At 44.3% G+C, this 27,785-nt stretch overlaps 2 protein-coding genes across 4 annotated transcripts; both read left to right on the plus strand.

Annotated features, from left to right (window-relative positions):
* Positions 1–8,306: 8,306 nt before the first annotated feature.
* On the plus strand, positions 8,307–19,314 carry LOC148185823 (carnitine O-acetyltransferase-like). The gene is made up of 9 exons (XM_088072935.1): positions 8,307–8,460; positions 12,292–12,470; positions 13,839–13,939; positions 15,314–15,433; positions 15,617–15,739; positions 16,264–16,399; positions 17,417–17,479; positions 17,684–17,821; positions 18,434–19,314. Exons 1-9 carry the CDS (start codon positions 8,445–8,447, stop codon positions 18,668–18,670), a joined length of 1,113 nt encoding a protein of 370 aa, XP_087929061.1. The 5' UTR covers positions 8,307–8,444; the 3' UTR covers positions 18,671–19,314.
* A 151-nt stretch (positions 19,315–19,465) lies between these two features.
* On the plus strand, positions 19,466–27,655 carry calua (calumenin a). Of its 3 annotated transcripts, none has more exons than XR_015775575.1 (8): positions 19,466–19,608; positions 21,594–21,812; positions 23,016–23,209; positions 23,329–23,495; positions 23,581–23,641; positions 25,540–25,739; positions 25,835–26,317; positions 26,351–27,655. XR_015775575.1 is itself a non-coding variant. In XM_088072936.1 (7 exons), the coding sequence occupies exons 2-7, from the start codon at positions 21,595–21,597 to the stop codon at positions 25,937–25,939; spliced, it is 945 nt and encodes a 314-aa protein (XP_087929062.1). In that variant the 5' UTR covers positions 19,466–19,608; position 21,594; the 3' UTR covers positions 25,940–27,655. The 3 variants fall into 3 exon arrangements, 1 of the variants encoding a protein (XP_087929062.1); XR_015775576.1 differs by having other exon boundaries at positions 25,835–26,279; XM_088072936.1 differs by having other exon boundaries at positions 25,835–27,655.
* The last annotated feature ends 130 nt before the right edge of the window (positions 27,656–27,785 follow it).

Here is a 27,785-nt window from a genome sequence, read left to right on the forward strand (position 1 = left end):
CTATATATTTAAGCCAATGATATTCCCCATTTATGTTTTGTTGCAATTTTTAAAAAATGTATTTATTCCTGGTTTTTGTCATTTTAATTATTTATTTGTGTTTTAGAGAATTGTAAATGATTCAGTAATTTATTAACTTGTTTTTAGCCCTTGTAGCCATGAATTTAAAGCAGTGTTAATCTTCATTCATTTATTATTGCAATTGTAAGAATTTATTTATTTCTGTCTGTTGTACTTTTAATTATTAATTTGTGTTTTAGGTTTTCTTTCTTTTTTACTTAGGATTAAAGTTAGGGTTAGGGTTAGGGTTAGGGTTCCAAACCAGCACACCTACAAAATAAAAATGACTACAATTACACCTTTATCACAGCTAGAACATTTAAAAACAGAAATTATCCTTAGATTTTTCCATTTCCAATATTTATTGAACACATTACGTCACACGAACACATCATGCATTTTAACAGTCACTCGAGGAGGTTCAAGGAAAAAAAAATTGTAATGTTGGGAAGGGTTTTTTTTTTTACAAAATTGACATGGTCACAAGTCACTAGAGGTCCATCCAGGGTGGAGCTGCAACCCACCAATTGATAACCAGTGGAATGAAGTGTATTTATAATGTTTTCTCTCCACTGGCAATCTGTTTGGCTCATAAACTGACACTAATTAGAAAGTGATGCTGCTCACATCACCTGCTGCCATCAGGTGAGCTCCTCTGCATCAGTTACCATGGAGATATAACCAGGTGAAAGAGGCCCACCTTAATGAGACAGAAAACTCTTTAGATTCCACAGACATCGCTGAGACACTGATCTGTCTCGGTGGTGCCGCCCTCAGGGTTCCAAAAGCGTCAGGGGGCAATTCATCACATCTGAATCCGGAAGGACAGGAAGCGTGCAAATAGACACATTGAAATGTAAACTGAAAATGGGGAAAGGGTTACTGTCTCTGACAGTATGATTTATGATGTGTGATTGATAGAAACAAGTGGTAGCCTTTGCTCCACCAGCTCTCAAAGACCTTCAGGGAACAAAGTCCTGCCCATGACCTGACCTGAGGCAGGACCCCCCCGACACACACACGCACGCTTTAAAGGAGGGTGTGAGCTTCCAGCTCGTCACTTTACCTTGGAGGTCTCAGAGAAAAGGTAGAAAACAGATCCACTCTGTGTTAGCTATGCTTTCGCTGTGTTTGTCATCATTTCTGTTTCATTCAGGACTGTACTGCTCTTTGCAGTTGTCAGGGTCAGCACTGGGCCGTCGTATGGGTGTGATTTGCTCTTGACTGATGTTTACAGTCAGTGGGATTTTGTTGTGACCTGCTTTGTTGGACGCATAAGTTAAGCTCCCCATGTCCTCAAATCCTGGACATGCCCCTGCTTCAAAGAATCCAGACTTCACTCAGATCTTTATTGTTAATCATCAGTTTATCACGTCAGAAGAGCCAGATGCTCCCTCCTGTACTCTAACATCCAGGTTCATAAACTCAGCTTCATGTACTCTTCTTCTACTGTTTATTGAGAACAAAGTTTGAAAAGACAAATTTACTTTATGAATATCACTCTGTTTGACAACTTGACGTCATTTCAGTCTAATCCAAACAGACCTTCAACTGTCTTTCTATTCACTGGATGTCAGAGAGTTTCAGAGAGTGGCAGCGGAGCAGAAGTCGTCTGGAAGTCCTCATTTTCAGCAGAAACTTTATTTAACTGTGTTCCTACGACTCCTCGAACAGGTCAACACTAAAGCAACATGTGGATGATTTAGTGTTTGTGAGGTCAGTAATTCAAGGCAGGTTTCCCATCACAAATTTAGTCAAAATTGAAGTAATATTTAGTAAATGTTGATAAAACACAATGTGGAGATGACTTTTTCCACTGACTGATGTTGGGCAACTTCTCCCTTGGAAATAACATCCCAGTAACCATGGTGATGGATGTTCAAAAATTAGCAGCTTTATTTCTATTGCAGCCACCGCACTAGCATCATTATTTCCAATACAAGACCACGTAGCCGTGTTATGGAGCTATAGTGGAAAGTTGGAGCGGACACGTATGAGGGATTTCTGGGAGTTGATAGTTCATGATTTCACAGAGGAATTGTGGATTCAAAACTTCCAGATGATCCGCTTAACTTTTGAAGAGTTCTGTGATGCAATAACAGCTCTTGTAGCTCCTGCTGCATCGTGGGGGCTAGTTCCTACTGACAAGCACATAACCAGAGCATCATGTGACCTACAAATGACTAAAAATGGCTCCCACTGCAGTTTGGACAACTATGGCTTTTTACATCACCTCAAATGCCACCTCATACCAGCCGAAAACGTTTTGGGGTTTTTTTGGGGGGATAAATGGGAGTTTCTTCACATCTGACTTGTTTCCATTAGACATATTTTGCATTTGCAATTTCAATTTGCACAATTTGAAGGTTAATGGAAATCCACCTACTGACAGGAAACAAAGGACAGATAAGGAGGTGAGTCGGACTCACCTGTGAGCTAGGGGAAAGAGAGGAGAGCAACTGATCACATGTTCCAGGACACGTTCGCTAAAAACAGCAGGAAACTGAAGTCAGCTGATCCTCTTTAACTGGCATCGTTAATTGTGGGCATCCAAATATTCATAACCCTGATTATTTTATAAATATCTCCGGATTTAAACATGGACCGTCAAAAATGTGAAATTCTAATCACTTCACTAATTACATTTTCTGACAGCCATAAATGATGTAATTTTGGAGATTTGTATTTTGTTGGGCCTCTCATCTGTTTGGACCTCACTCTGACTGTCACTACGGTGAAGAAACAACTGGTAGCCTTTGCTCCACCAGCTCTCAAAGACCTTCAGGGAACAAAGTCCTGCCCATGACCTGACCTGAGGCAGGACCCCCCCCCCCACACACACGCACGCTTTAAAGGAGGGTGTGAGCTTCCAGCTCGTCACTTTACCTTGGAGGTCTCAAAGAAAAGGTAGAAAACAGACCCACTCTGTGTTAGCTATGCTTTCGCTGTGTTTGTCATCATTTCTGTTTCATTCAGGACTGTACTGCTCTTTGCAGTTGTCAGGGTCAGCACCGGGCCGTCGTATGGGTGTGATTTGCTCTTGACTGATGTTTACAGTCAGTGGGATTTTGTTGTGACCTTCTGCTTTGTTGAATGCATCATGGCTTTACGCTGCTGTCTGTTTTGTAAGTTACATCCGTAAGTCGTGTTTTCTTTAAAACCCACAAAAGTTTTAAAGAAAACAAAAGAAAAAACATCCAGAAAGAAGATGAGACCTACATTTCTTCAAAGGAAAACAAGTTTCCAGAAGTTTTACAAATGCATCCAAAAATATCTGAGGGAAAAAAGGGCAAAAAATGTAAAGAAAAAGAAAATCACCAAAAATGTTCATAGAAAAAAATCACTACCTTTTTAAATCATCCAAATGGTTTACAGAAGTTTTAAAAATTCACCACAAATTATAAATGTAAAATAAAAAACTCTGACAGACTCTCTTACAGAAAACAAGCCATCTAAACCCACTTTTTCTGCAAAATATTTTGATTTTGATTTTTTTTTCCCTTGAGATGTACAAGTTAAGTTCCCCATGTCCTCAAATCCTGGACATGCCCCTGCTTCAAAGAATCCAGACTTCACTCAGATCTTTATTGTTAATCATCAGTTTATCACGTCAGAAGAGCCAGATGCTCCTTCCTGTACTCTAACATCCAGGTTCATAAACTCAGCTTCATGTACTCTTCTTCTACTGTTTATTGAGAACAAAGTTTGAAAAGACAAATTTACTTTATGAATATCACTCTGTTTGACAATTTGACGTCATTTCAGTCTAATCCAAACAGACCTTCAACTGTCTTTCTATTCACTGGATGTCAGAGAGTTTCAGAGAGTGGCAGCAGAGCAGAAGTCGTCTGGAAGTCCTCATTTTCAGCAGAGACTTTATTTAACTGTGTTCCTATGACTCCTCGAACAGGTCAACACTAAAGCAACATGTGGATGATCTGCAGCCAAGCTCTGGTGAGTCAGAAATCTTCACTTCATTATCACCTTAACTGACATTATCTACATTACAAAAATCAGATTATCTAAGTAACAAATGTTGATTCTGTGTATGACCCTGGATTTTTCTGTCTCACATTTTAACATTTTACTTTTAATGTTCTTATTGTATTGGTTCTGTTTTAGATTTAAATGAACATCCGTTACATTATAGTCTAGCACAGTTTACTCTGAATAACCCTTTCACCACTGCATTTCTCAGAGTAGTAGAGTCATGGTGTTTATCAGTGGCGACAGTCATGCATTAATTCAGTCATTCATTCGTGGAGGGATTACAGAACCACTAGTTTATAGACTCAAGAATACAAAATGCTGTCTCACAACCTGCTGCTTCATCTGACCCTCTGATTGGTTACAGTCTCTGTCTACCTGCATGACTCAGGAAGTGGGGCGGGGCTAAAGCAATGTCGCATTATTATGAACATTTCTTTAGCATGATGACTGTGTTATTATTCTCAACACCAACAGGTCTTCTTAATCTTCTTCCACATTTTTCCTCAGTGATCCTCATAATCTTCCTCTTTGTCTTCTTTGTACTCTTCTTTGTATTCTCCTATCATCTTCATCTTCATCTTCATCTTTCATTTTTCACTTTTTCTTAGTCTTCTTCACTTTCTTCTTCTTTGTCTCCTTACTCTTCTTCCTATTAATCTTCTTGTTCTCCTTTTTTGTCCTTTTCTTCATCACCTTCTTCATCATTTTTTCACTTTTCTTAGTCTTCTTTTTGTTTTATCTCGTTACATCGTTCAGGTGAAGGTGACAATGGTGAAGCCTCATCACTTGCTGAAACCTGTATTGGCATCTCTGGTTGGTGGCAGACACCTGAGCCAGCAGCGGGGACTGCCCAGGCAGCCCGTGCCCGCTCTGCAGCAAAGCTGTGAGCACTACCTCAGCATCCTGGAGGCCATCGTGGAGGACAAAGAGCTGCAGAGGACAAAGGAGCTGGTGGAAGAATTCCAGAGAGCAGGGGGTATCGGAGAAAGGCTGCAGAGAGGACTGGAAAGGAAAGCCAAAGATACAGAGAACTGGGTCAGTCTGAGAACCACACCAGCAAGTGAGACACATTTACTGAGACAGACTTATTGGGACACATTTACTGAAACACACAACCTGGTAGACATTTTTTGAGTCAGAGTAACTGGGACACATTAACGGAGATACATTTTGGTGTTATTGAGGAATGGGGAGAGAGGATAGAGCCAGATTTTTTCAGTCAGTCATTTTGTACAATTTCACAGTTAGTTTGAAAGAAGTCAATGTCCATAAAAATAATTTAAGGTAAACAAAGCTCTTTAACAACTGAAGACACTTTATCTGTCTCTGTCTCTGTCTCTGTCTGTCTTTCTGTCTGTCTGTCTCTCTCTAGTTCACAGAGGATTATGTAAAGATTGATTACCTGGTCAAAAGGAGGTCAGTGGTTGGATATTCCAATGGTGGGTCAGTTTTTCCTCTAATGGACTTCAGAGACAAGAAGGGACAAATAAGGTAAATAGACACGCTAACATTATGGGTGACAATGTCCCTCACTGTCCTCAGCCTGTTTAACAGGTGTGCCCAATGTCAAAACTGTCCTCCTGCAGCTCCACAATAACAAGCTGTCAATGGCATCATCACGCAGTTGGAGATGGTCCCATTGTGTCCACCTGGATAATCAGGCACATGTCTAGAAAACCTGTCCCATCAAGTCCATCTGGACAATCAGACACATGTCTATACATCAAGTCAAGTGAAGTCAAGTCAGTTTTACTTATGAAGACCATTATCACAAATCACAGTTTGTCTCAAAGGGCTTTACAGCCTCACACCCTCACATCATAATGGGTGGGGAAAACCTCAGGAAAAGCAAGGAGGAAGGATCCTTCCTCCAGGATGAACACACGTGCAATAGATATTGTAAATAATAATTAAGCTACAGTACTGACATAAAAGAAAGAGAGAGGGAGAGATGCAGAGCAATAATGGCAACAATAATTTGACATATAACAATAGTGATTGACATAAAATTAAGAAATATTACTCAAGATAGCATGTGATGTTAAATACAAATATCAAAAGTGTTGATAACAGTCATGTGCGTAAATTAATAGAGGAGATATGACTTATAATAATAGCAAGAGAAGGTCATGTCGAGCAGAATCACAGCATCGGCACAACTGAGACCACAATCAAGACTGAGCCGGAGGTACAGCATCAGTCCAGCCACAGTACAAGCACAGCCAAAGGCAGGATCACAGCATCAGCACAGCCATAACCACGATCCAGCCGCAGCCAAGACTGCAGCCATGACTGCAGCCATGACTGTTTGCAGATGGAGGGAACAAGAGAAGGAAAAAGGAGCTCAGTGTATCTTAGAAAGTCCCCCGGCAAACTAATCCTATGTCAGCCTAACTAGGAACTGGTCCAAGGCAACCCGATCCAGCCCTAATATAAGCTTTATCAAAGAGGAAAGCCTTAACGGCGTGTACCCACCAAACGCGATTAAAAATGATCGCGCCTCAAGATTACATACAAAGTCAATGCAAAGACGCGATTTGACGCATCATTTTGCCGGACGACGCGATGGACGCGATTGCACGGCGCGTTGGACGAGAAATTCGCGTCGCGTCCAACGCCTCGCGTCCAACGCCTCGCGTCCAACGCTCGAGTTGAAATAATTGAACTTTTGCGGCGTCGTCGCGTGAAGACGCGCCGCGACAGCCTATCAGCGTTGAGATCGTCATGGACGTCCTGGTGTTCCCGCAGACGACGCTGGGAACTTCTCCAGAGCAAGTACAGTGCAGCGATCGTGGTTATCTCAGGCATGGTCAACGAGAGAATGAAATGGCGGAAGAAATGTTGTTGTTTGGGTGGGCTCGACGCGCGGCGCGATTTCGTCGTGCATCGAGTCCCATTTTGGGGTTTTTGTACGAGCGTCAAAACTGGAGCGTCCGGCGCGACGCGATTTCATTTGAGGCGCAATGAAATAATTTTCATCGCGTTTGGTGGGTACGCAGGGTAAGTCTACCCTTAAAAGTGGAGACGATGTCTGCCTCCCTGACCGAAATTGGAAACTGTAAGACCTGTCCAATTGAGTCTACCAGGACAATCAGGCACATGTCTACAAGACCTGCCCCCTCATCATCATGCTGTCTTTTCACAGGCTGAGGAACCCAATTAGGGTTCTTATATATACACAGGGGACTAAAAGTCACTATATCTCATCTTCTGTGATTTGGATGTTTCTTTCATGAAATCTGTCTTATTGTAAGATTGTTTCTTTTAAATAAACATTTAAATAAATCTCCATGTGTTCTCCATTCAGGTTTGCTGCAAAACTAACGGCATCTGCATTGGAATTAAAGACAAAGATTGATAAGTGAGTAGTAATGTTCTCTTTTCCCCAGAGGCACATTTATTCTCGACAGAATGAAATAATAAATACAACTGAGAACCATAACACTGACTTTTTTATTTTCTCCCACTGATATTAAATGACAAACCATCAACACTTTAGCTGCTGCTTCAGATATGAAATAATTTCTCTGTAGCATGTTTGGTATTTATTTCAAACTAAGATGTTTGTACTTCAATCAGTTGAAAACTTGCAAATATGTATCATTGAAATGCTGAGGTTGTGTTTACTGTTTGTGTGTTTTCCAGTGGAACGCTCCCTGTTGAGTACATGAGAGGGAACCCACTGTGTATGAAACAGTACGAGCAGCTGCTGTCATCGTGTCGTATCCCTGGACCAGAGATGGACACACAGGAGTACTACAACCAAAAACACATCACTGTGGTTCACAACCATCAGGTGAGAACGTCACTGAGAAACACAACTGTCAGAGAACGTCACTGAGAAACTACTGTCAGGTGAGAACGTCACTGAGAAACTACTGTCAGAGAACGTCACTGAGAAACTACTGTCAGGTGATAAAATTTGAGACTGTGTAAAAGTAAATAAAAACAGGATGCGGAAAAGGTGTACATTTACAAAAAAAGAACAACAAAGTTTGTCAGATGGTACATTAAATATCAAGTCAAACAGGATTTACAGATCGTTCTGTTTTCATTTACACTCTACACAAATTCCTAACAGTGTGCTGACGTTTAAGCAGTGTCGGTCTTCCAGTCTGTGATCTAGTTTCTACTGTTGGCGTTCTCAGTTCTTTGTCCTAGAGACCTATAACAGTAATGTGTTTCGTTTTGTTGTTTTTCTCTGTTGTGTGTTCTGTGTTTCCTCTGGCTCTCAGTTCTTTGCTCTGGAGGCCTATAACAGCGATGGGAGTTCTCTGACAGTGGATCAGCTCTGTGTTCAGCTGGAGAGAATCTGTAACTGTTCTCTTCAGACTGATGCAGAACCTGTCGGCATCCTCACCACGCAGCACCGAGACAACTGGAGCAAATCCTACATGAACCTCATCAAAGGTGAGAACCCGTCAAACTGAAGAACCAATGCGTGATCATTCATGAGAACATGTCAAACTGAAGAACCAATGCGTGGGGGAGGGGGGCAGAATAACGAGAACAAAAGGAGAGATCGGGTTAGGAGGATATTTAAGCCAGAAGAGGCGCGGTTGAGGTGCGGTAGAGGTGTGGTCCTGCTCCTGAAACTCTGCTATATAGCTTCACATGTCAAACTGAAGAACCACCGACTGATCATTAATGAGAACATGTCAAACTGAAGAACCGATGTGTGATCATCACATCCTTCAGCAAACAGACGGATTCTGACAACTGATCCACTTGAGTTTGGTGGACAGCAGTTGGACAGGCAGTTCTGATTGGACAGGACAAAGCGCCCAGCAGAGAGTGGACGGCTCTGTCCAATGTGATCAAGTCCACATCTTGTGACTGTTTTAGCTTGTGGTTTTTGAGTTTCCGCCATGTTCCTAAGAAATGCAGCGATTAATAAAAGTCAACCAATAACATACTGGATTTCTGACTGATGTTCACCGGATGAATGATGCTGAAGAGTCGGCTTGGTATGAATCCTCTCAGAACTGTTTTGATAAGATTAGGGGGAACCCTCAGTATTTAACCCGTCAGTTAAAGCTTTGGAAGCTAATTTAACATGAATATTCGTTATGAAAGCTGGATATATGTACTTGATACCTTTAAGGCATCAACAAAAATGACCCAGCACCAAGAAGAAACTTCCCACACGTTCTCATCCCAACTCGTCACATGGTGACGTCTCATCACTTCGGTCTGTGACCTTCTGTGTCAGGCGCTGACGCTCTGCAGTAAAAAACAATGTGTTTACATCCTGTTTCACACAATGTGTGAATGATCACTGAGCTACTTTGGATCAGAGGGGTCAATTAATTAGCTTTGTTGTACAAACAAATAATACAAACAAAAAAAAGATGACTCATGCTAAAATATGAATTAAGAAAGAGGCTAAACCAGTTTTTGACATCCGTACATTTGTTTCCAAAGATGCTGGAGGATGGTGTCAAGTCAAGTCAAGTCAATTTTTATTTATAGAGCCCATTATCAGAGGGCTTTACAGTGTACAACATCCCTCTGCCCTCAGACCCTCACATCACCCGAGGAAAAACTCCCAAAAAAGAACCCCTGTAACGGGAAAAAAGGAAGAAACCTCAGGAAGAGCGGTAGAGGATGATGAGGGATCCCTCTTCAGGACGGACAGACGAGTGATAGATGTCGTAAATAACAAATGAAATACAATCATGACAAAAAGGAAAGAGAAAGAGAGAGGGGGAGAGAGGGAGAGAGAGGGGGGAGGAGAGGGGGAGAGAGAGGGAGAGAGAGGAGGAGAGAGGCACGGCAATAATAGAAACAGACACATGTCATATTACAATAACGGTAGGTGTGAAATCATTAATTGCACTCTGTGATGATGTTGAGGGAGATGATAACAGTCTCATGCACATGTTGATAGGGAGGTGTCCAAAGGCAGGATCACAGCATCGGCACAACCAGGACCAGACCATGATCAGGGCGAGCGGGGGGCACAGTATCAGTGCAGCCACAGCACGAGCACAACCGAAGGCCACGGTCAGGCACAGTCAAGGTTACGGCCAGGATCCGGGAAAACTAGGAAACAAGGGAGCAGGAACGCTCCGGAGAGGCAACAGGATTAGCGTAGTGCAGTTCAACAGACCCAGGCTCCGTGATCGCAAGCCCCAGGTAGTGAGAGTACCACAGGGCTATCACAGATGTAAGGCTAAGCTAAACTACTGAGGCTAAACTACTGAGGCTAAGCTAAACTACTGAGGCTAAGCTAAACTACTGAGGCTAAGCTAAGCTTGCAAATGGCAATGCAGTTAACAGACATGCATGATTTTCCGATGGCGGCATTGAGAGAAGGAAAAAGAGCTCAGCGTATCAGAGGAAGTCCCCCGGCAGGTTAAACCTATGTCAGCCTAACTATGGGCTGGTCCAGGCAGCCTGAGCCAGCCCTGATTATAAGCTTTATCAAAGAGGAAAGTCTTAAGTCTACCCTTAAAAGTTGAAACGGTGTCTGCCTCCCTGACCGAAACTGGAAGATGGTTCCATAGGAGAGGAGCGTGGTAGCTGAAGGCTCTGGTTCCTGTCCTACTTTTGGAGACTTTGGGAACCACAAGTAACCCTGCATTTTCAGAGCGCAGTGATCTTGAGGGTTGGTAAGGAACTATGAGCTGCGACAGATAGGATGGAGCCTGAACATTTAGAGCTTTGTAAGTAAGGAGGAGGATTTTAAGTGCAGAGAAGCTAAAACAGGAGAAATATGGTCCCTTTTCTTGGTTCCCGTTAAAACACGAGCAGCAGCGTTCTGCACCAGCTGGAGAGACCTAAGAGATTTGTTGGGGCAACCAAATAATAGGGAGTTACAGTAATCCAGCCTAGAGGTGACAAATGCATGTACTAATTTTTCAGCATCTGTTTGGGAGACGATATGTCTAATTTTTGTGATGTTGCGCAAGTGAAAGAAAGCCGTCCTTGACGTTTGTTTTATATGGGAGGCAAAGGATAAATCCTGGTCAAATAAAACTCTGAGATTCCTTACAGTTGTGCTAGAGGCCAAGGTAATGATATCTAGAGAAATTACATAGTTGGAAAAGGAGCTTCTGAGGTGTTTGGGGCCAAGAACAATAACTTCAGTTTTGTCTGAATTCAACATCAGGAAATTACGGATCATCCAGGCTTTTACATCCTTAAGACATGTTTGAAGTCTAGATAGCTGATCAGTTTCATCTGGTTTCATAAATAGATATAATTGTGTATTGTCAGCATAACAATGGAAATTTATAGTGTTTTCTAATTATGTTGCCTAGAGGAAGCATATATAAAGTAAAAAGGATTGGTCCGAGCACTGAACCTTGTGGCACTCCGAAGCAGACCTTAGTATGTGCGGAGGATTGATCACTGATGTGAACAAACTGGGAACGATCTTATAAGTATGACTTAAACCAGGCTAGTGACGTTCCTTTAAGGCCAATGAAGTGTTCTAGTCTGTGCAGTAAGATTTGATGGTCAATGGTGTCAAATCTGGCACTGAGATCTAAAAGGATTAAAACAGAGATCAGACCCGTGTCACAGAAGTGATAAATAAGTCGTTATTAATTTTTGCAAGTGCTGTCTCTGTACTATGATGAACTCTGAAGCCTGACTGAAAGTCCTCGAATAAACTATTATCTTGGAGAAAGTCACAAAGTTGATGAACAACCACTCTCTCAAGGATTTTAGAAGTAAAGGGGAGATTAGATATCGGTCTATATTTTGCTAAAACCTCAGGATCGAGAGTGGGCTTCTTTAGAAGAGGTTTAATGACAGCTGCTTTAAAAGACTGAGGTACATCGCCCGTTAATAAAGGCACACTGATTATATCTAATAAAAAGTTGTCTAATAAGGGCAAATCTTCCTTAAGTAGCCTAGTTGGGATGGGGTCTAACAGGCATGTTGATGGCTTAGATGCAGAAATCAAAGTAGAGAGTTGGTGAAGGTCAATGGGGGAGAAACGGTCCAAATAAATTTCAGGCCTTGCTGCCACATCCAGGCTACCTGTGTCCGGGGTCAGGTCAGGTAAGGGCAAGAGGTGATGGATTTATAGTTATAATTTTTTCATTAAAGAAAGTCATAAAGTCGTCACTGCTGAGGGCCCGAAGGAACACAAGGCTCTATGGAGCTGAGACTCTGAGTCAGCCTGGCTACAGGTACAACATACGGTGTGTATGTTGTGCCCGGAGTACGGCAGGTGTGAGGACTGATTCATCCTGACTACTTCTGCTCTGCTGTCCTCGATGTGTTTAGATGAGACCAACAGAAGGTCGCTGTCAAAGATCCAGAGCAGCATCTTCATAGTGTGTCTGGACGCAGAAATGCCGCCAGTGTGTGATGAATCGTACCTCAGCTGGGCCGTTCACTACATGATGCACGCAGGAGGCAGCCGCTGGAACGCAGGAAACCGCTGGTTTGACAAGGGCACGCAGGTGAGACTTCTTCACAGGTAAAGCACAAAACACTGCTGCTGTTTTCTTTACATGTGGTCGTGGAGTGCACTTACGTCCTGAACCGGCCTGGGTCCTGGAGCGACCTGGGTCCTGGAGCGACAGGCCCAGGTTTAGCCTTCTGTGAATGAGGGGGGCAGCGAGAGATGTTGGTGGGTAATATTAGTTACTGTGGGAACTGTTTTTGTCCTTTTAGTATCCATAAGGTGCCAGAGTGCATAAAACAGCATAAAAATGCAGCTTGTTCATCAAAAAAATTGCCAGTGGAGGATCCCCCACACCCCCAGATAGAGGCCCTAGCTAAGACTGTAATGTCCTAAAATCCTAGAAATGTCCTAAAATCCTGGAAATGTCTTAAAATTACGATTCAATACAATACAGTTTGTCCTATTTTTTTGGGCATTTTAGCATTTATGAGATAGGACAGATCAATAGCGTGAAAGGGGGAGAGAGAGTGGGGACGACATGCAGCAAAGGGCCTCAAACGGGAGTCGAACCTGAGGCCGCTGCAGCACGGACGCTGCCTTCATTCATGAGGCGCCTGCTTTATCCACTTAGCCACTGAGGCCCCCACTTTATCCTAATTTTGACCTAAAATCTGAGAAATGGGAAAAAAATCGTAGACACGTGTGGGGCTGCGGCGCCTGGCCCCGGCCTCCTGTCTTTTTTGGCAAAATAGCCCCCAATCAAAGCAGGTTAAGTTTCTGTGGAGTACAGTAATTAATGACTGTTAAAAATGTAATAATGATATATCAGTTACCCCAAAAACAAATAACTCATTACATTACTTTTATTACCCCACCGCTGATCATCAGCTAACTCACTTTCATAACTGTCTCGCTGCCCGCGCACGTCACAGAGCAGTGTAAATGTTTACGGCTCACTGAGCGGCAGGAAATATTTCTGTAACTTTGATAAAGTCTGAAGAAAAAGAATCTGGTTGTTCTGGGACGCGGGACTCAGACTCCCTCCAGAGCTCCTGAAACGTCAACTACAACCAAAGCTCCAGAAATACTCCTCTCTTCCTCGGCGGCCCCCCGCCGACTCAACAACCCAAACTGGACTTTAGATGCCGATGGAGCAGGTGAGGGACATGTGGTGGACGAAATGTTGTGTGTCTCACCATTGACTCCCCGTCTTTTAGACAGAGCCCCAAAAAAAACGTTTCTGTTGGCCGTAAATTGATAGATCAGCACAAGTGTGAAAGGGGGAGCAAGAGAGTGATGTGCAGCAAAGGGCCCAGGCCGGACTCAAACCCACAGCTGCTGCGGCCTCTATAATGGGGCGTCCGCTCTATCCACTGAGCCACCAGTGACAGAATTTAACACCCGCTGTGTCCATGTCTTTCAGCTCATTATTGGACAGAACGGGGTGTACGGTCTCATCGGTGCAAATTCTGTAGCTGATGGAGTCACCATCATGTCCTTCTCAAACCTCGTGAACTCGGGAGTGTAAGTATGACTTTCTGTAAGGGGACGAAGGACAACCAGGAGACAGATTAATACTGCAGCCTGGACAGGTGGACAGGAGGACAAGAAGACAGGGGGACAGGTGGACATGAAGACAGGTGGTCAGGTGGACAGGAGGTCAGGTGGTCAGGAGGACAGGAGGACAGGTGGTTAGGTGGACAGGTGAACAGGTGGTCAGGTGGACAGGTGGACAGGTGGACAGTTGGACAGGTGGACAGGTGGACAGGAGGACAGGTGAACAGGTGGTCAAGTGGACAGGAGGACAGGTGGACATGAGGACAGGTGGACAGATGGACAGGTGGTCAGGTGGTCAGGTGGACAGGTGAACAGGTGGACAGGTGGTCAGGTGGACAGGTGGACAGGTGGTCAGGTGGTCAGGTGGACAGTTGGACAGTTGGACAGGTGGAGCTACAGTTGAGTCCGAGTTTCTCATCAGAAAAGGATTTTATTTAAAGTCTGCTGTGAGTTACTGATTAAAGGTATCTGATATTTACTGTGCTGTAGTATTCAAAGTATTTTCTAATATTAAATTAAATTAATATATTAGATGCATTATACAATATTATATTAATATATAATAATGATAATGTAAAGTATTGAAAGTAAATGTCTTTAATTAAAAAAGTTATTGATCAGAATTTTTATCTTTATATCTCTATATAGTCTATTATTATATATTGTTAATTATTTTTATATCTTTATTTACAGTCTATGATTATTTAATATTATTTATATCTCTATATAGTCTATTATTATTTATTGTAAATTATCTTTATCTTTATTTAAAGTCTATGATTATCTAATATTATTTATATCTCTATATAGTCTATTATTATTTATTGTTAATTATCTTTATATCTCTATTTAAAGTCTATGATTATTTAATATTATTTATATCTCTATATAGTCTATTATTATTTATTGTTAATTATCTTTATATCTCTATTTAAAGTCTATGATTATTTAATATTATTTATCTTTATATCTCTATATAGTCTATTATTATTATTTATTGTTAAGTATCTTTATATCTTATATAAAATATTTTTTGACCTAAAATAACAAAATCCAGTTTGTCCTTCATTAGTCTATCCGTCCCCTCCTGTCGTTCCCTCTTCATCCTCAAATTGTCTTTCTCTCCTTGTCTTTCTCCTGTCAGTCCCTCTTTGTCCTCCTGATCTATATCCTCGTCCACTTCCATCTGTCTCCCTGTCCTCCTCCATCTGTCTCCTCATCCTCCTCCTGTCATTTTTGTGGTAACTGAAAGTTTAGTGGAGTAGAAGTCAGCAGTCACATGTCTTGTGTCTCTGTGGACTCTGATGGGACTTGTTTGTCTCTGTTGTCTGTGTGAGACAGGAAAAACCTGCAGGTCAAGTCAACTCCAGCCAAGTCTTTAGACACTCCGGAGAAACTTCACTTCAACATCACACCTGAGATCAGGACGGACATTGAGGATGCCAAGCTGCACATGGACACGTGAGAGACGCCACCCCCACCTCCATCTTACCATGCCCTCTGTTCCCTCAGAACGTGTCCTCTGTCCCTACAGAACATGTCCTCTATCACCACAGAACATGTCCTCTGTCCCCACATACCACGTCCTCTGTCCACACAGAACATGTCCTCTGTCCCCACAAAACACATCCTCTGTCCCCACAGACTGGCCCAGGACCTGGAGGTGCGCTTCACAGTCTTCGAGCATTTCGGGAAACGCTACCTGAAGACGTTGAAGATGAGTCCCGATGCTTTCGTCCAGATTGCCATGCAGCTGGCACACTACAGGTGAGCTGGTCCCTCCCCTCAGCGCGGCGTCCTTCAGTGTCCCGTGAGACACACCGGGCCGTCCGCTGACGGTGGCGGTAACATGAGACACAGAGTAACTGTAGTCTAAAGAGCAAGGAGGGGAAAGGGGACTGTTGAAACCACGGTCCAGTTTTAATGTAAAGTGATATCATTTACATTAAAAGGACACGTGATGTTGTCCGTCACACGGTGAGACCGTCTGTTCTCTAAAACTAAAGGCGACTGTTTCACAACATCAACCACGTTACCGCATTTCGGTCACACCAAGATGCCAAAGAACGCCACAAAGAGATGCATTTGTTTGTTTGTTTGTTTGTTTGTTTGTTTGTTTGTTTGGTCAGCACATTTCAGAGCTGTTTGTTTGTTTGTTGTTTGTTTGTTTGTTTGGTCAGCACGTTTCAGAGCTGTTTGTTTGTTTGTTGTTTGTTTGTTTGTTTGGTCAGCACGTTTCAGAGCTGTTTGTTTGTTTGTTTGTTTGTTTGTTTGTTTGTTTGTTTGGTCAGGACGTACCACAGGATCTGTGCAATGATGGAGCCGGTCTCCCTGCGGACGTTCACACTTGGTCGTCTCAGTCTGATGAACGTGAACTCGCCGGCCTCCACCGCCTTCGTCAGGACTTTCGATGACCCCGAGATTCTGGTTTGATCACATGACTCTTCTTACGTTGTACCTCTGTGTCACACTAGTCAAGTCAGTTTTTTTAGGAGGGGGAGAGAGAGGGAGAGAGGGGAGAGAGAGGGGAGAGAGGAGAGGAGGGGGAGAGAGGGGAGGAGGGGAGAGAAGGGGAGAGAGGGGAGAGAGGGGAGAGGGGAGAGAGAGGGAGAGAGGAGAGGAGGGGAGAGAGGGAGGAGGGGAGAGAAGGGAGAGAGGGGAGAGAGGGAGAGAGGGGAGAGAGGGGAGAGAGGAGAGGAGGGGAGAGAGGGAGGAGGGGAGAGAAGGGGAGAGAGGGAGGAGGGGAGAGAGGGAGGAGGGGAGAGAAGGGGAGAGAGGGGAGGAGGGGAGAGGGGAGGAGGGGAGAGAGGGGAGGAAGGGGAGGAAGGGGAGAGAGGGGAGGAAGGGGAGAGAGGGGAGGAAGGGGAGGAAGGGGAGAGAAGGGAGGAGGGGAGAGATGCACAGCAATAATGGAAACAAACACACGTCATATTACAATAACGATCGGTGTGAAATCACTGAATAAACTCTATGATGATATTGTGGGCGTTGATAAGAGTCTCATGCATGACACACGCTAACACACACTAACACACGCTAACACACACTGACACATGCTAACACACATTAACACATGTTAACACGCACCAACACACATTTACACACACTAATACATGCTAACACACACCAACACACACTGACACACACTAACACATGCTAACACACACTAACACACACTGACACACACTAATACACGCTAACACACACTAACACACACTAACACACACTGACACACACTAACACACGCTAACACATGCTAACACACATTAACACATGCTAACACACATTTACACATGTTAACACGCACTAACACACATTTACACACACTAACACATGCTAACACACGCTAACACACACTAACACACACTGACACACACTAACACACACTGACACACACTAACACACGCTAACACACACTTCCTGTCTCCTTCCTGTTCTGCACAGAACTCACAAAAGGTTGACTTCCTGCTGGACGCTGTGAGGACACATGTATCCTACACAGACCTGGTGAGTCTAGTCTGAACCATCAAGGGGAACCTTTAGGGTCGGGTGGAACCTTCAGTTCTATGTGTGGTTATGGGCCCTCTTTAAGGTGGAACCTTCAGTTCTATGTGTGGTTATGGGCCCTCTTTAAGGTGGAACCTTCAGTTCTATGTGTGGTTATGGGCCCTCTTTAAGGTGGAACCTTCAGTTCTCTCTCTGTTCTTCTAGGCGCTCAGGGGTGAGAACGTCTTTTGTCACTTTTGGGGTCTGAAGCTTCAGGCTGAGGAGGAGAACATCAGCACACCTGAGATCTTCACCGACTCGTCCTTCCAGAAGGCCTTCAACTACAAAATGGCAGCGAGTCACGTAAGACACGAAAACACCTCAACACCACATGAAGCTCCGCCCACCACTTCACGCTCCGCTCGAGTCGGTTTTTAAGTCCACTCAGATTTGTTTATAAAGTCCATCATCACAGACCAGAGCGTTCTGCAGAGCACCTCATAGCTGGCACCATCCCACCAAACTGGGACCCTCGCAGCGACTGAGGAAACGACCTCCCAGGGTTAGAGTTAGGGTTTATTTTGAACTATTGTTGAAAAAGAAGGAGATGTGTGACTTCACAGATGAGTGGAGAATAAATAAATAAATAAAGATAAGAATAAAGTCAGAACTCATCGCGGCAGGCCGCCACAGCAACTGTCAGTGTGAACACCAAGAGCGTGAAACATGCTGCAGTTCGGGGAGGTTGCTGTCACATGAATCTGGCTCACTTTGCGTGTGAACCAGGGCGGGACGGTGCAGCTGCAGCAGAAGCACCGTCTCGGGGGCTGGGCTCCTGTAGTGCTGCCGGCCCGGTGCAGCCGGCCCGGTGCATCACGGTACCTGCACACACACTGAGCAAGACAAAGCCGGTAAAACACACACACAGCCCCAAATATGTATTGGAGACAATAACTAAATCCCGTCCCTGTCCAGGTACCAAATCAGGGTGGAATTGTGCCGTCTTTTGGCCCAGAAGAACCGGGAGTGTATGATGTGGTCTACAGTATCATGGACAGTCACATGGACTTCGTGGTGGCCGCTCTTCGATCCAAAGACGGCGACAGAGAGAATCATGCAACACATATGGCCCAAGCTGTGGAGGACGCTTTGCTGGACATGAGGACACTGCTGGAACGAGCTGCTGCAGCCAAGAAGTTCATCCTGACTTAAAGCAGTGGACGGAGACTGTCTCTGTCCTCTGAAGGGACACTTCACCAGTTTAGCCAGCTCTCCATCACATTTCGGTCATAAAGTGAATCCTGTCAGTGAATCCTTTCTTCTCTGGTCCTTGTGGGGCAGATCAGGTCATGTGATAAGTGATTCGATTTTTAAATAAAAATAAATACAAATATTCATTTTATTGTCCAAAAAAAGTTAGGAATGTTTCAGCTTCTTAAGAATCAGACTGTTGTGTGCAGGGTTAGGGTTAGCATCTAGAATTACTGGTTTAACTGGTCTGATTACTGGTACTCTGCTGCCATCTACTAGCCAAAATCAACCCCCCCAAATTTGAGGAAACACTGTCAGATCTTTTTACATCATTCACCTCCTAACATGCCGTCCATCCGTCATATTTCACCTTCTGAACTTCAGCTGGTCATTTTCAGGCAATGTTCTTCAGGCCGTATAAACTGGGATTATTCCAGTTACTGGTTTAACTGGTTCACTTAAAAAAATAAAAATAAAATGAAAAACCAGTGTCTGATCAGTCATGACTGATGAAACGGTTACTGTTGTTTTTGATGAAAGGGTTAATGTGTCTCTGATGATAAAAGGTTTAATGTGTGTCACTGAAAGGATTAACTCTGTGGATTTGAGGACGTGTTTGAGGACGTGGCAGGAAGCAACGGACTTTTCTCTCCGCTCTCTCTCTCCATTGGTCCACGCGCGGCCAACAGCCAATGAGAAGCGAGTACGATGATCCAGCCCTCTGACGTCAGTAGCCTACTCGCTGAAGTGGACCAATGAGGACGGAGGAGAGCGACGGGAGGCAGAGGATTGGCTGCGGAGGACGGAAGCGGCTAGTGTGCGAAGCACGAGAGGAGAGGCGAGAGGAGCTGCACGCGCACAGGTGAACACAGACGGAGAGAGGAGCTGCACGCGCACAGGTGAGAGCTCAGCTGTTTGGTCGGTTCGGCGGGTGAAGGCAGGTAAAGTGGGACTCTTCCGGTCTGACGTGTTGGGGTCTCTACGGTCCCCTCAGAGGACCCCTCGCGTTAACGGGTTAAACTGATCTGAGCTCAGAGTCAGAGGCTGCCTGTGGTTCTCTGTGTGTGATCAGGGTTCTTCAGGAGAACTTCAGAACCCGCCCGCTGCGTCTTATTAACCCTTTATCAAAATCTCACTCTGTGCTTTTACTGTGAAAGGTCGTGACGCGTTTAGGGGCGGTGGGACATTTTCTGGGTTCTGATGCTGATTCCGCTGAGGAACGTCTCAGACTGTTTATGTCTCTGAAGAATACTGCAGTGGGTCCATGTCTGCTGTCCCACATGTGTCCACTGAGGACAGAAAGAGGACAGAAAAGTCTTTGAACGAGTCTCAGGTTAAATTGATGAGCTAATTAATTATTAACCCTTTACAAATCACCAGAACACAGCCTGAAAGTTCTGAAGTATTTAAGCCATCGAGAAGAAAACCTGAACGTCCCACTTTACCTGAATTTACCCTCCAGCTCTGCTCTCGTCCCATCCTCTCACCTGTCCCGTCACCTGTTCTCTCACACCTGTGCAGTGATAGTGATGATGATGATGATGATGATGATGTTTAATCAGACACACCTGTGCACGGATGATGATGATTTTTAATCAGACACACCTGTGCACGGATGATGATGATGTTTAATCCGACACACCTGTGCAGTGATGATGATGATGTTTAATCAGACACACCTCTGCAGTGATGATGATGATGTTTAATCCGACACACCTGTGCACGGATGATGATGATGTTTAATCAGACACACCTGTGCACGGATGATGATGATGATGTTTAATCAGACACACCTGTGTGATGATGATGATGTTTAATCCGACACACCTGTGCAGTGATGATGATGATGTTTAATCTGACACACCTGTGCAGTGATGATGATGATGTTTAATCCGACACACCTGTGCAGTGATGATGATGATGTTTAATCAGACACACCTCTGCAGTGATGATGATGATGTTTAATCCGACACACCTGTGCAGTGATGATGATGATGTTTAATCAGACACACCTGTGCACGGATGATGATGATGTTTAATCAGACACACCTGTGCACGGATGATGATGATGATGTTTAATCAGACACACCTGTGTGATGATGATGATGTTTAATCCGACACACCTGTGCAGTGATGATGATGATGTTTAATCTGACACACCTGTGCAGTGATGATGATGATGTTTAATCCGACACACCTGTGCACGGATGATGATGATGTTTAATCAGACACACCTGTGCAGTGATGATGATGATGTTTAATCAGACACACCTGTGTGATGATGATGATGTTTAATCAGACACACCTGTGCAGTGATGATGATGATGTTTAATCAGACACACCTGTGCAGTGATGATGATGTTTAATCAGACACACCTGTGTGATGATGATGATGTTTAATCAGACACACCTGTGCAGTGATGATGATGATGTTTAATCAGACACACCTGTGCAGTGATGATGATGATGTTTAATCAGACACACCTGTGTGATGATGATGATGTTTAATCAGACACACCTGTGCAGTGATGATGATGATGTTTAATCAGACACACCTGTGCAGTGATGATGATGATGTTTAATCAGACACACCTGTGCAGTATGCGTGGATCTCGTTGTTGAAAACGAGCAGAAACTGAATTTTCAGAGATAGTTTTGTGGAGTTTATTGATAATCAATTAGACTTTGATCTCAGATCATCAAACCGTCTCTGACAGGCCCACTTATTGATCTTTATTGGTTATTGATGGTTATTGATATTTATTGATCATTGATGTCTATTGGTGATTGATTGTTAATGATGTTTATGGTCATTGATGTTTATGGGTTCTTGATGGTTATTGATAAGTCTGTTATTGATCTGACTTGTCCGTCGGTTTGTTAGGATGATGGTCCGTCCCCTGCTCATGTGTTTCGTCCTCTGCGTCGTCTCCGGCAGCAGTAAACCCACAGACAGGAAGAGTCGCGTCCACGATGAGCCGCTCAGCCACCTCGAACACGATGACAACAAGAACTCTGACTACGACCACGAAGCTTTCCTGGGCGAAGACGAGGCCAAAGCCTTCGACAACCTCCCACCGGAGGAGAGCAAGCGTCGGCTCGGGTCAGTACCTTCACTTCCTGCCGGCAGACGCGTTGGGTTGATTTTTCTGAGCAGGCGAACTGGAACTGTGCTGGTTTTATTTCCTGGTTCCCAATGAAAACATCTAAACTTGATCAGCTGGTTCGTTCAGTTCGAGTCTCTGCACTCAGAGTTTATTTTAGGTGATTTCACACTTTTAGTGTGAAGCTACAAACACACTGAAAGAGAAAAAAAGCAAATCCAGAGATCAGAGATCCTGTCTGAGTTTAGAGAGCAAAGAGTTAACGTTCAAACTGAGAAACTTTATTGATTTCTGTCTCAATCTGGAGTCTCCAGCACGTTGGAATCAAGCTGGACAGTTTGTAAACATGTGAAAGTGTCCTGACTGCGTCTGAGGGGAGTTTCCTCTAAACGCTCAGGTATTCAGTGAAGGACAGACACTGTGGGACACGCTGTGGGGACAAACTGTCACCCACTATTTCACCATCTAGAGTCCAGAATATCATCCAGAGATTCAAGGCGATGTCTCTGAGCTCATCTGAGACCGGCCGACCCATAGGAGTCCGCTTTTCATCAGGGACGTCCTGTCCTCCAGGACTGTCCACACTGTCCTCCAGGACTGTCCAGACTGTTACCAACTTAGAGTTTTGACGATCTTAAAAGAAAACATGTTGCAGGTTAGAAGCCATTTTCTTTTTCCTTTTTTTTAAATTGGTGATTGTTGTTTAAACATTAAACGTTTCAGATTGTTTTTCGTTTTAAATAAATACTATATAATAGCTTCTTTTTCTCTATTTAAAGACTTTTTACTAATTTGTATTTGTATCAAACCTTTTTGGTGGTGGTGTGTCTTTAGAAATGACCAAAATGACACAATTCTTCAGCCAAAACTGTAAAAACAGAAAGGGGGACACATGCTGCTGTCTCACAGTGGACACATGCTGCAGTCTCACAGTGGACACATGCTGCAGTCTCACAGTGGACACATGCTGCAGTCTCACAGTGGACACATGCTGCTGTCTCAAAGTGGACACATGCTGCTGTCCAACATTATCACAACCTGCAGCAGACAGAAAATATTTTCTCAGAGTGAACGTTAAATATCATATTTCTGGTTTCACCTGAAAATAAACTGATTATCAATAAGAAGATTCACCCAAGTGTGTGTGTGTGTTTGTGTGTGTCTGTGTGTGTCTGTGTGTCTGTCTGTGTGTGTCTGTGTAGCATCATCGTGGACAAAATGGACACAAACAAAGACGGATTTGTCTCTGAGGATGAGCTGAAGGACTGGATCAAACTGGCTCAGAGGAAACACATTTCTGACAGCGTGGAACATCAGTGGAGCGACTTCGACCTCAACAACGATGGCCACATCAGCTGGGACGAGTACAAGAACGTCACCTACGGCAGCTACCTGGGTAATCAATAACTATCAATCAATCAGTCACATGGATTGATGGATGGATGCTCTGACAGATGGATTGATTGATCTATTGAGTAATTGATAGCTTGATGATGGATGGATTGATTCTCACAGAGGACCCTCAGGTGGACACAGAGTACGACTACAGTCACATGATGGCGAGGGATGAGCGACGTTTCCGGGTGGCTGACAGAAACGGCGACCTGATCGCAGACAGAGAGGAGTTCACTGCGTTCCTCCATCCTGAGGACCACGAGCACATGAGGGACATTGTGGTGCAGGTGAGAGTGATGTCACCGCAGTGATGTCACCGCAGTGATGTCACCGCAGTGATGTCACCAGTGATACCTTGTGTTTTGTTGACAGGAAACGATGGAGGACATCGACAAGGACGGAGATGGTTTCATCGATATGAAGGAGTACATCGGTGAGAGACATTTTTACTGACTTACACCCTCAACATCATCAGAGTGTTTAATGATTTCACACCGATCGTTATTGTGATATGACATGCATCTGTTTCTACTACTGCTGTGCCTCCCCCTCTCGCCCCCTCCCTCTCCCCCTCCCTCTCCCCTCTCCCTCTCTCCCCTCTCCCCTCTCTCTCCTCTCTCCTCTCTCTCTCCCCCTCTCTCCTCCCCCTCTCCTCTCTCTCTCTCCCTCTCTCCTCTCCTCTCTCCCTCTCTCCCTCTCCCCTCTCCCCCTCTCTCCCCTCTCTCTCCCTCTCTCCTCTCTCTCTCTCCCCCTCTCTCTCCCCCTCTCTCTCCCCTCTCTCCCCCTCTCTCCCTCTCTCCCCTCCTCTCCCTCTCTCTCCCCTCTCTCCCTCCTCTCTCCCTCTCTCCTCTCTCTCCCTCTCTCCCCTCTCTCCCCTCTCTCCTCTCTCCCTCCTCTCCCTCTCTCTCCCCTCCTCTCCCCTCTCTCCCTCTCTCTCTCCCTCTCTCCCCCTCTCTCTCTTTCTCCCTCCCTCTCTCCCTCTCTCTCCCCCTCTCTCCCTCTCTCTCCCTCTCTCCCTCTCTCTCCCCCTCTCTCTTTCTCTTTCCTTTTTGCCATGATTGTATTTCATTTGTTATTTACATCTATCACTCGTCTGTCCGTCCTGAAGAGGGATCCCTCATCATCCTCAGTCGCTCTTCCTGAGGTTTCCTCCTTTTTTCCCGTTACAGGGGTTCTTTTTGGGGAGTGTTTCCTCGGGTGATGTGAGGGTCTGAGGGCAGAGGGATGGTGCCTGCTGTAAAGTCCTCTGAGACAGACTGTGTTTGTGATCATGGGCTTGTTAATCATCATTTGAAGAGTGGGTAGGAGGGCTGAGCCACGATGCTGACAGCTCTCCTGAAACACCTCTTGGTGTAAATGTCACTGAAGATTTGAGAGGAGACGGCTATGATGTTGTCTGCCGTTCTCACGACTTATAGCCGGGCCTTCCTGTCGGCCGCTGTACGGTTCTCGTACCGGACGGTGATGCAGCGTGTCAGGATGCTCCCGGTGGTTCGAGTGTACAGTGATGACATGATGGGGGGCGGGGGGGTGTTCACTTTCCTCAGACGCTGCAGGAAGTGCAGTCATTGCTGGGGAAGGAGTGAATTTAAGGAGAGGTTGTTGTTGCCACGGCACACAGCCACCTGCTCCACCTCGTCTCTGTAGTGAGCGTCAACGTCCTCAGGCCCACCACAGGCGTGTCCTCTGAAGACTGAAAACTTTACCACGTGGTTGGATCTGGCGACGCAGTCGTGTGTCAGCAAAGTGTAGAGGAGTGAGCTGAGAACACCTGAGCGTGATAGAGCCCGATGTTTCATCACCTGACTGACCGTGGCCTGCTGGTCAGACAGTCCGGATGAAGACAGGAGGAGACAGGAGGAGATGGGTGGACACAGGAGGAGAAAGGCTGAGACAGGAGGAGACAGGAGGAGATGGGTGGACACAGGAGGAGAAAGACTGAGACAGGAGGAGACAGATGGAAGCAGGAAGAGACATATGAAGACAGATGGAGACAGGAGAAAGATTGAGACAGGAGGAGAGAGATGGAGGCAGGAAGAGACATATGAAGACAGATGGAGACAGGAGAAAGATTGAGACAGGAGGAGACGGGAAGAGATGGGAGTAGACAGATGGAGATGGGTGGAGACAGTAGGAGACAGTAGGGTTAGGGTGGAGACAGGTGGACACAGGAGGAGATGGGTGGAGACAGATGGAGACAGGTGGAAACAGGAGAAGACAGATGGAGACGGGAGGAGACAGATGGAGACAGGTGGAAACAGGAGAAGACACATGGAGAAAGGACGAGATGGGCACATGTACTCACAGTCTGTCTCTGTCTCCTGTTCTCAGGGGACATGTACACAGCGGAGGGGACAGAGGACGAGCCGGAGTGGGTGGCATCGGAGCGTCAGCAGTTTTCCGAATTCAGAGACAAAAACAAAGATGGAAAAATGGACAAAGAGGAAACTCTGGACTGGATCCTGCCGACGGACTACGACCACGCTGAGGCCGAGGCACGCCACCTGCTGCATGAATCTGACGCCGACCAGGTGAGTTCAGGTGGCTCTGCCCCCACACACCTGATTAACTCTGTACTCACCTGTTTGCTCACCTGTTTTGTTGTTGTTTTTTTTGTCTTTTTCAGGATGGAAAACTCACCAAAATTGAAATCCTGGACAAATACGATGTGTTTGTGGGCAGTCAGGTGACAGACTTTGGCGAGGCGCTACTACGACACGACGAGTTCTAGAGACGGAGACAACTCTCAGATATTTTACAGTTTTTGAAGAATAAGTTATTTTCTATACCTGTGTGTGTGTGTGTGTGTGTGTTTGTTTACACACAGTTTGGGATTTGTCTAGATTTCAAAGGTCAGTTTGATCTTTTGATACATTTTATTCGCTCTGTTTCTGTATTTCGGGACTTCATTTTCCGTCCACGTTGGGTTTTTTTCTGCTCCTCATGCTCCTACTGATTCACTGCTTTTATTTTGAAGGTTCACTTCTGCAGACTTTAACTCTCTGCCGTCGCACAGTTTCTCTAAAAATCTGGAATTCATCTCCAGAGGAGGAGGATGAAACTGTCAGCCAGTTCAGTTCAGGTTCTGTTCTGTTCAGGTTCTGTTCAGGTTCTGTTCAGGTTCAGTTCAGGTTCAGTTCAGGTTCAGTTCAGGTTCTGTTCAGGTTCAGTTGTGGTTCCTGTCCTTAACTTTGGACCGGAACATAAATATGTAGTGAAGCTAAAACATTTGCAGCTTCTGTTTGGATAATTTTCAGTGAGTGGGCAGAGTTTTCATCAGGAAATGTGGTCCGTGTTTGTTTTTTTTGGATAAAAACAAAAATCTGTAACAACAGAACAAACTCACAGGTGTGATTGGCCGTCTGGCTCCTGTTGTTTATCGCCCTCTGCTGACGATGTGTCTTTTTTTTTTAACCCTTTACAGTCTTCACCAAGAAAAAGCAATGGGAAAAAATGTATTTGTATTTCTCTGTATTTGGGTCTTCAGCAACAAATCAGTGTTTATTTTTTTTAACAAACATATTAGTTTTTTAAATGTGGACTTCGACCCGACGGGTGAGATGGTGGTAAAACAGAAAGAAAATTAATTTACAGTTACAATGCTGTAATCTGTTAGTGTTTCAACGTATTTCACATTCTGAGCGTATTAGCACCACAAATATTAATTTCATGTAATTATTCCAGATATTAATAAGTCCAACACATACTGGACTAACATGAAATATAAATAGTATTAACTACAGTGAATATTCATCCTTTTGATTTCGTTTGAAAAAATGTAAACTTACTACCTTAGCATCAGTACCTTTACCATAAAATGATATTTAAACTATTTAGTAAAACCTGACTTTAAACCGTTAAATCAGAGTTTCACCATTAAGTTTATAAAAGGGATTAAATTAAATGTCACATTTAACAACAATGAAGGATCTGAAGGTTTTTTAATTTAATAACGTTATCTTAACGGCTTTTACCAGAAAATTACAATTGTACCCTAAAACACATATTTTAAAAATTATTTGACCCCCATCAGATCTTTGTTTTTTTGGGTTTTTTTGTCTAAAGGTCCAGGAATGTGTTGAGTCAGATGTGTTAAATATAACAAGTGTTTACACCCACGCAGAGCAAAATTTTAGCCAAACAAAGCTGAACTGAGCGGGTATAGATAGCTCAGTCAGGATGAGATCACATCGGTCAGAAACAGACTCAAGAGTGAGCTGAACCGGACAGTAAAGGGTTAAAAAAGCTACAAACTGGTTCAGCAGACAGAACCGAGAGTCTCAACAGAACCAGATCAAAAACCAGATCAAAACCAGATAAAGAACTGAACCGAGAACTGCAGAGAGAATAAAGTCACAATGAAGAATTGTCACATCTCATATGGACTCAGAGAGGAAATCACCCTGACTGTTACATCCTGTTTACCAATAAACAATCACAGTTCAAAGGGTTTGTTTCTGTTTGTTTGAGTGAACTGACCCTTTATCTTCGTTCTCCTCCTGAAATCAAACAAACAATCAAACAAACAAACACTCAAACTGAGTCTTTATTGTGTTTTTATTTGATTTTTTTGTTGC

This window comes from Plectropomus leopardus, chromosome 22 (assembly GCF_026936395.1).
Source record: "Plectropomus leopardus strain MGB_pleo_1.0 chromosome 22, ASM2693639v1, whole genome shotgun sequence".
Lineage (NCBI taxonomy): Eukaryota > Metazoa > Chordata > Actinopteri > Perciformes > Serranidae > Plectropomus > Plectropomus leopardus.

Excerpts from the sequence above, each read along its gene's own strand:
- LOC148185823 (XM_088072935.1), top strand. Across the intron at positions 12,471-13,838 it reads GGTTTGACAAGGGCACGCAG|CTCATTATTGGACAGAACGG; the intron begins GTGAGACTTCTT and ends CATGTCTTTCAG. Across the intron at positions 17,822-18,433 it reads ACAAAATGGCAGCGAGTCAC|GTACCAAATCAGGGTGGAAT; the intron begins GTAAGACACGAA and ends GTCCCTGTCCAG.
- calua (XM_088072936.1), top strand. The coding sequence starts at position 21,595 with ATGATGGTCCGTCCCCTGCTCATGTGTTTCGTCCTCTGCGTCGTCTCC. Across the intron at positions 23,210-23,328 it reads CACCTACGGCAGCTACCTGG|AGGACCCTCAGGTGGACACA; the intron begins GTAATCAATAAC and ends TGATTCTCACAG. Across the intron at positions 23,496-23,580 it reads TGAGGGACATTGTGGTGCAG|GAAACGATGGAGGACATCGA; the intron begins GTGAGAGTGATG and ends TTTTGTTGACAG.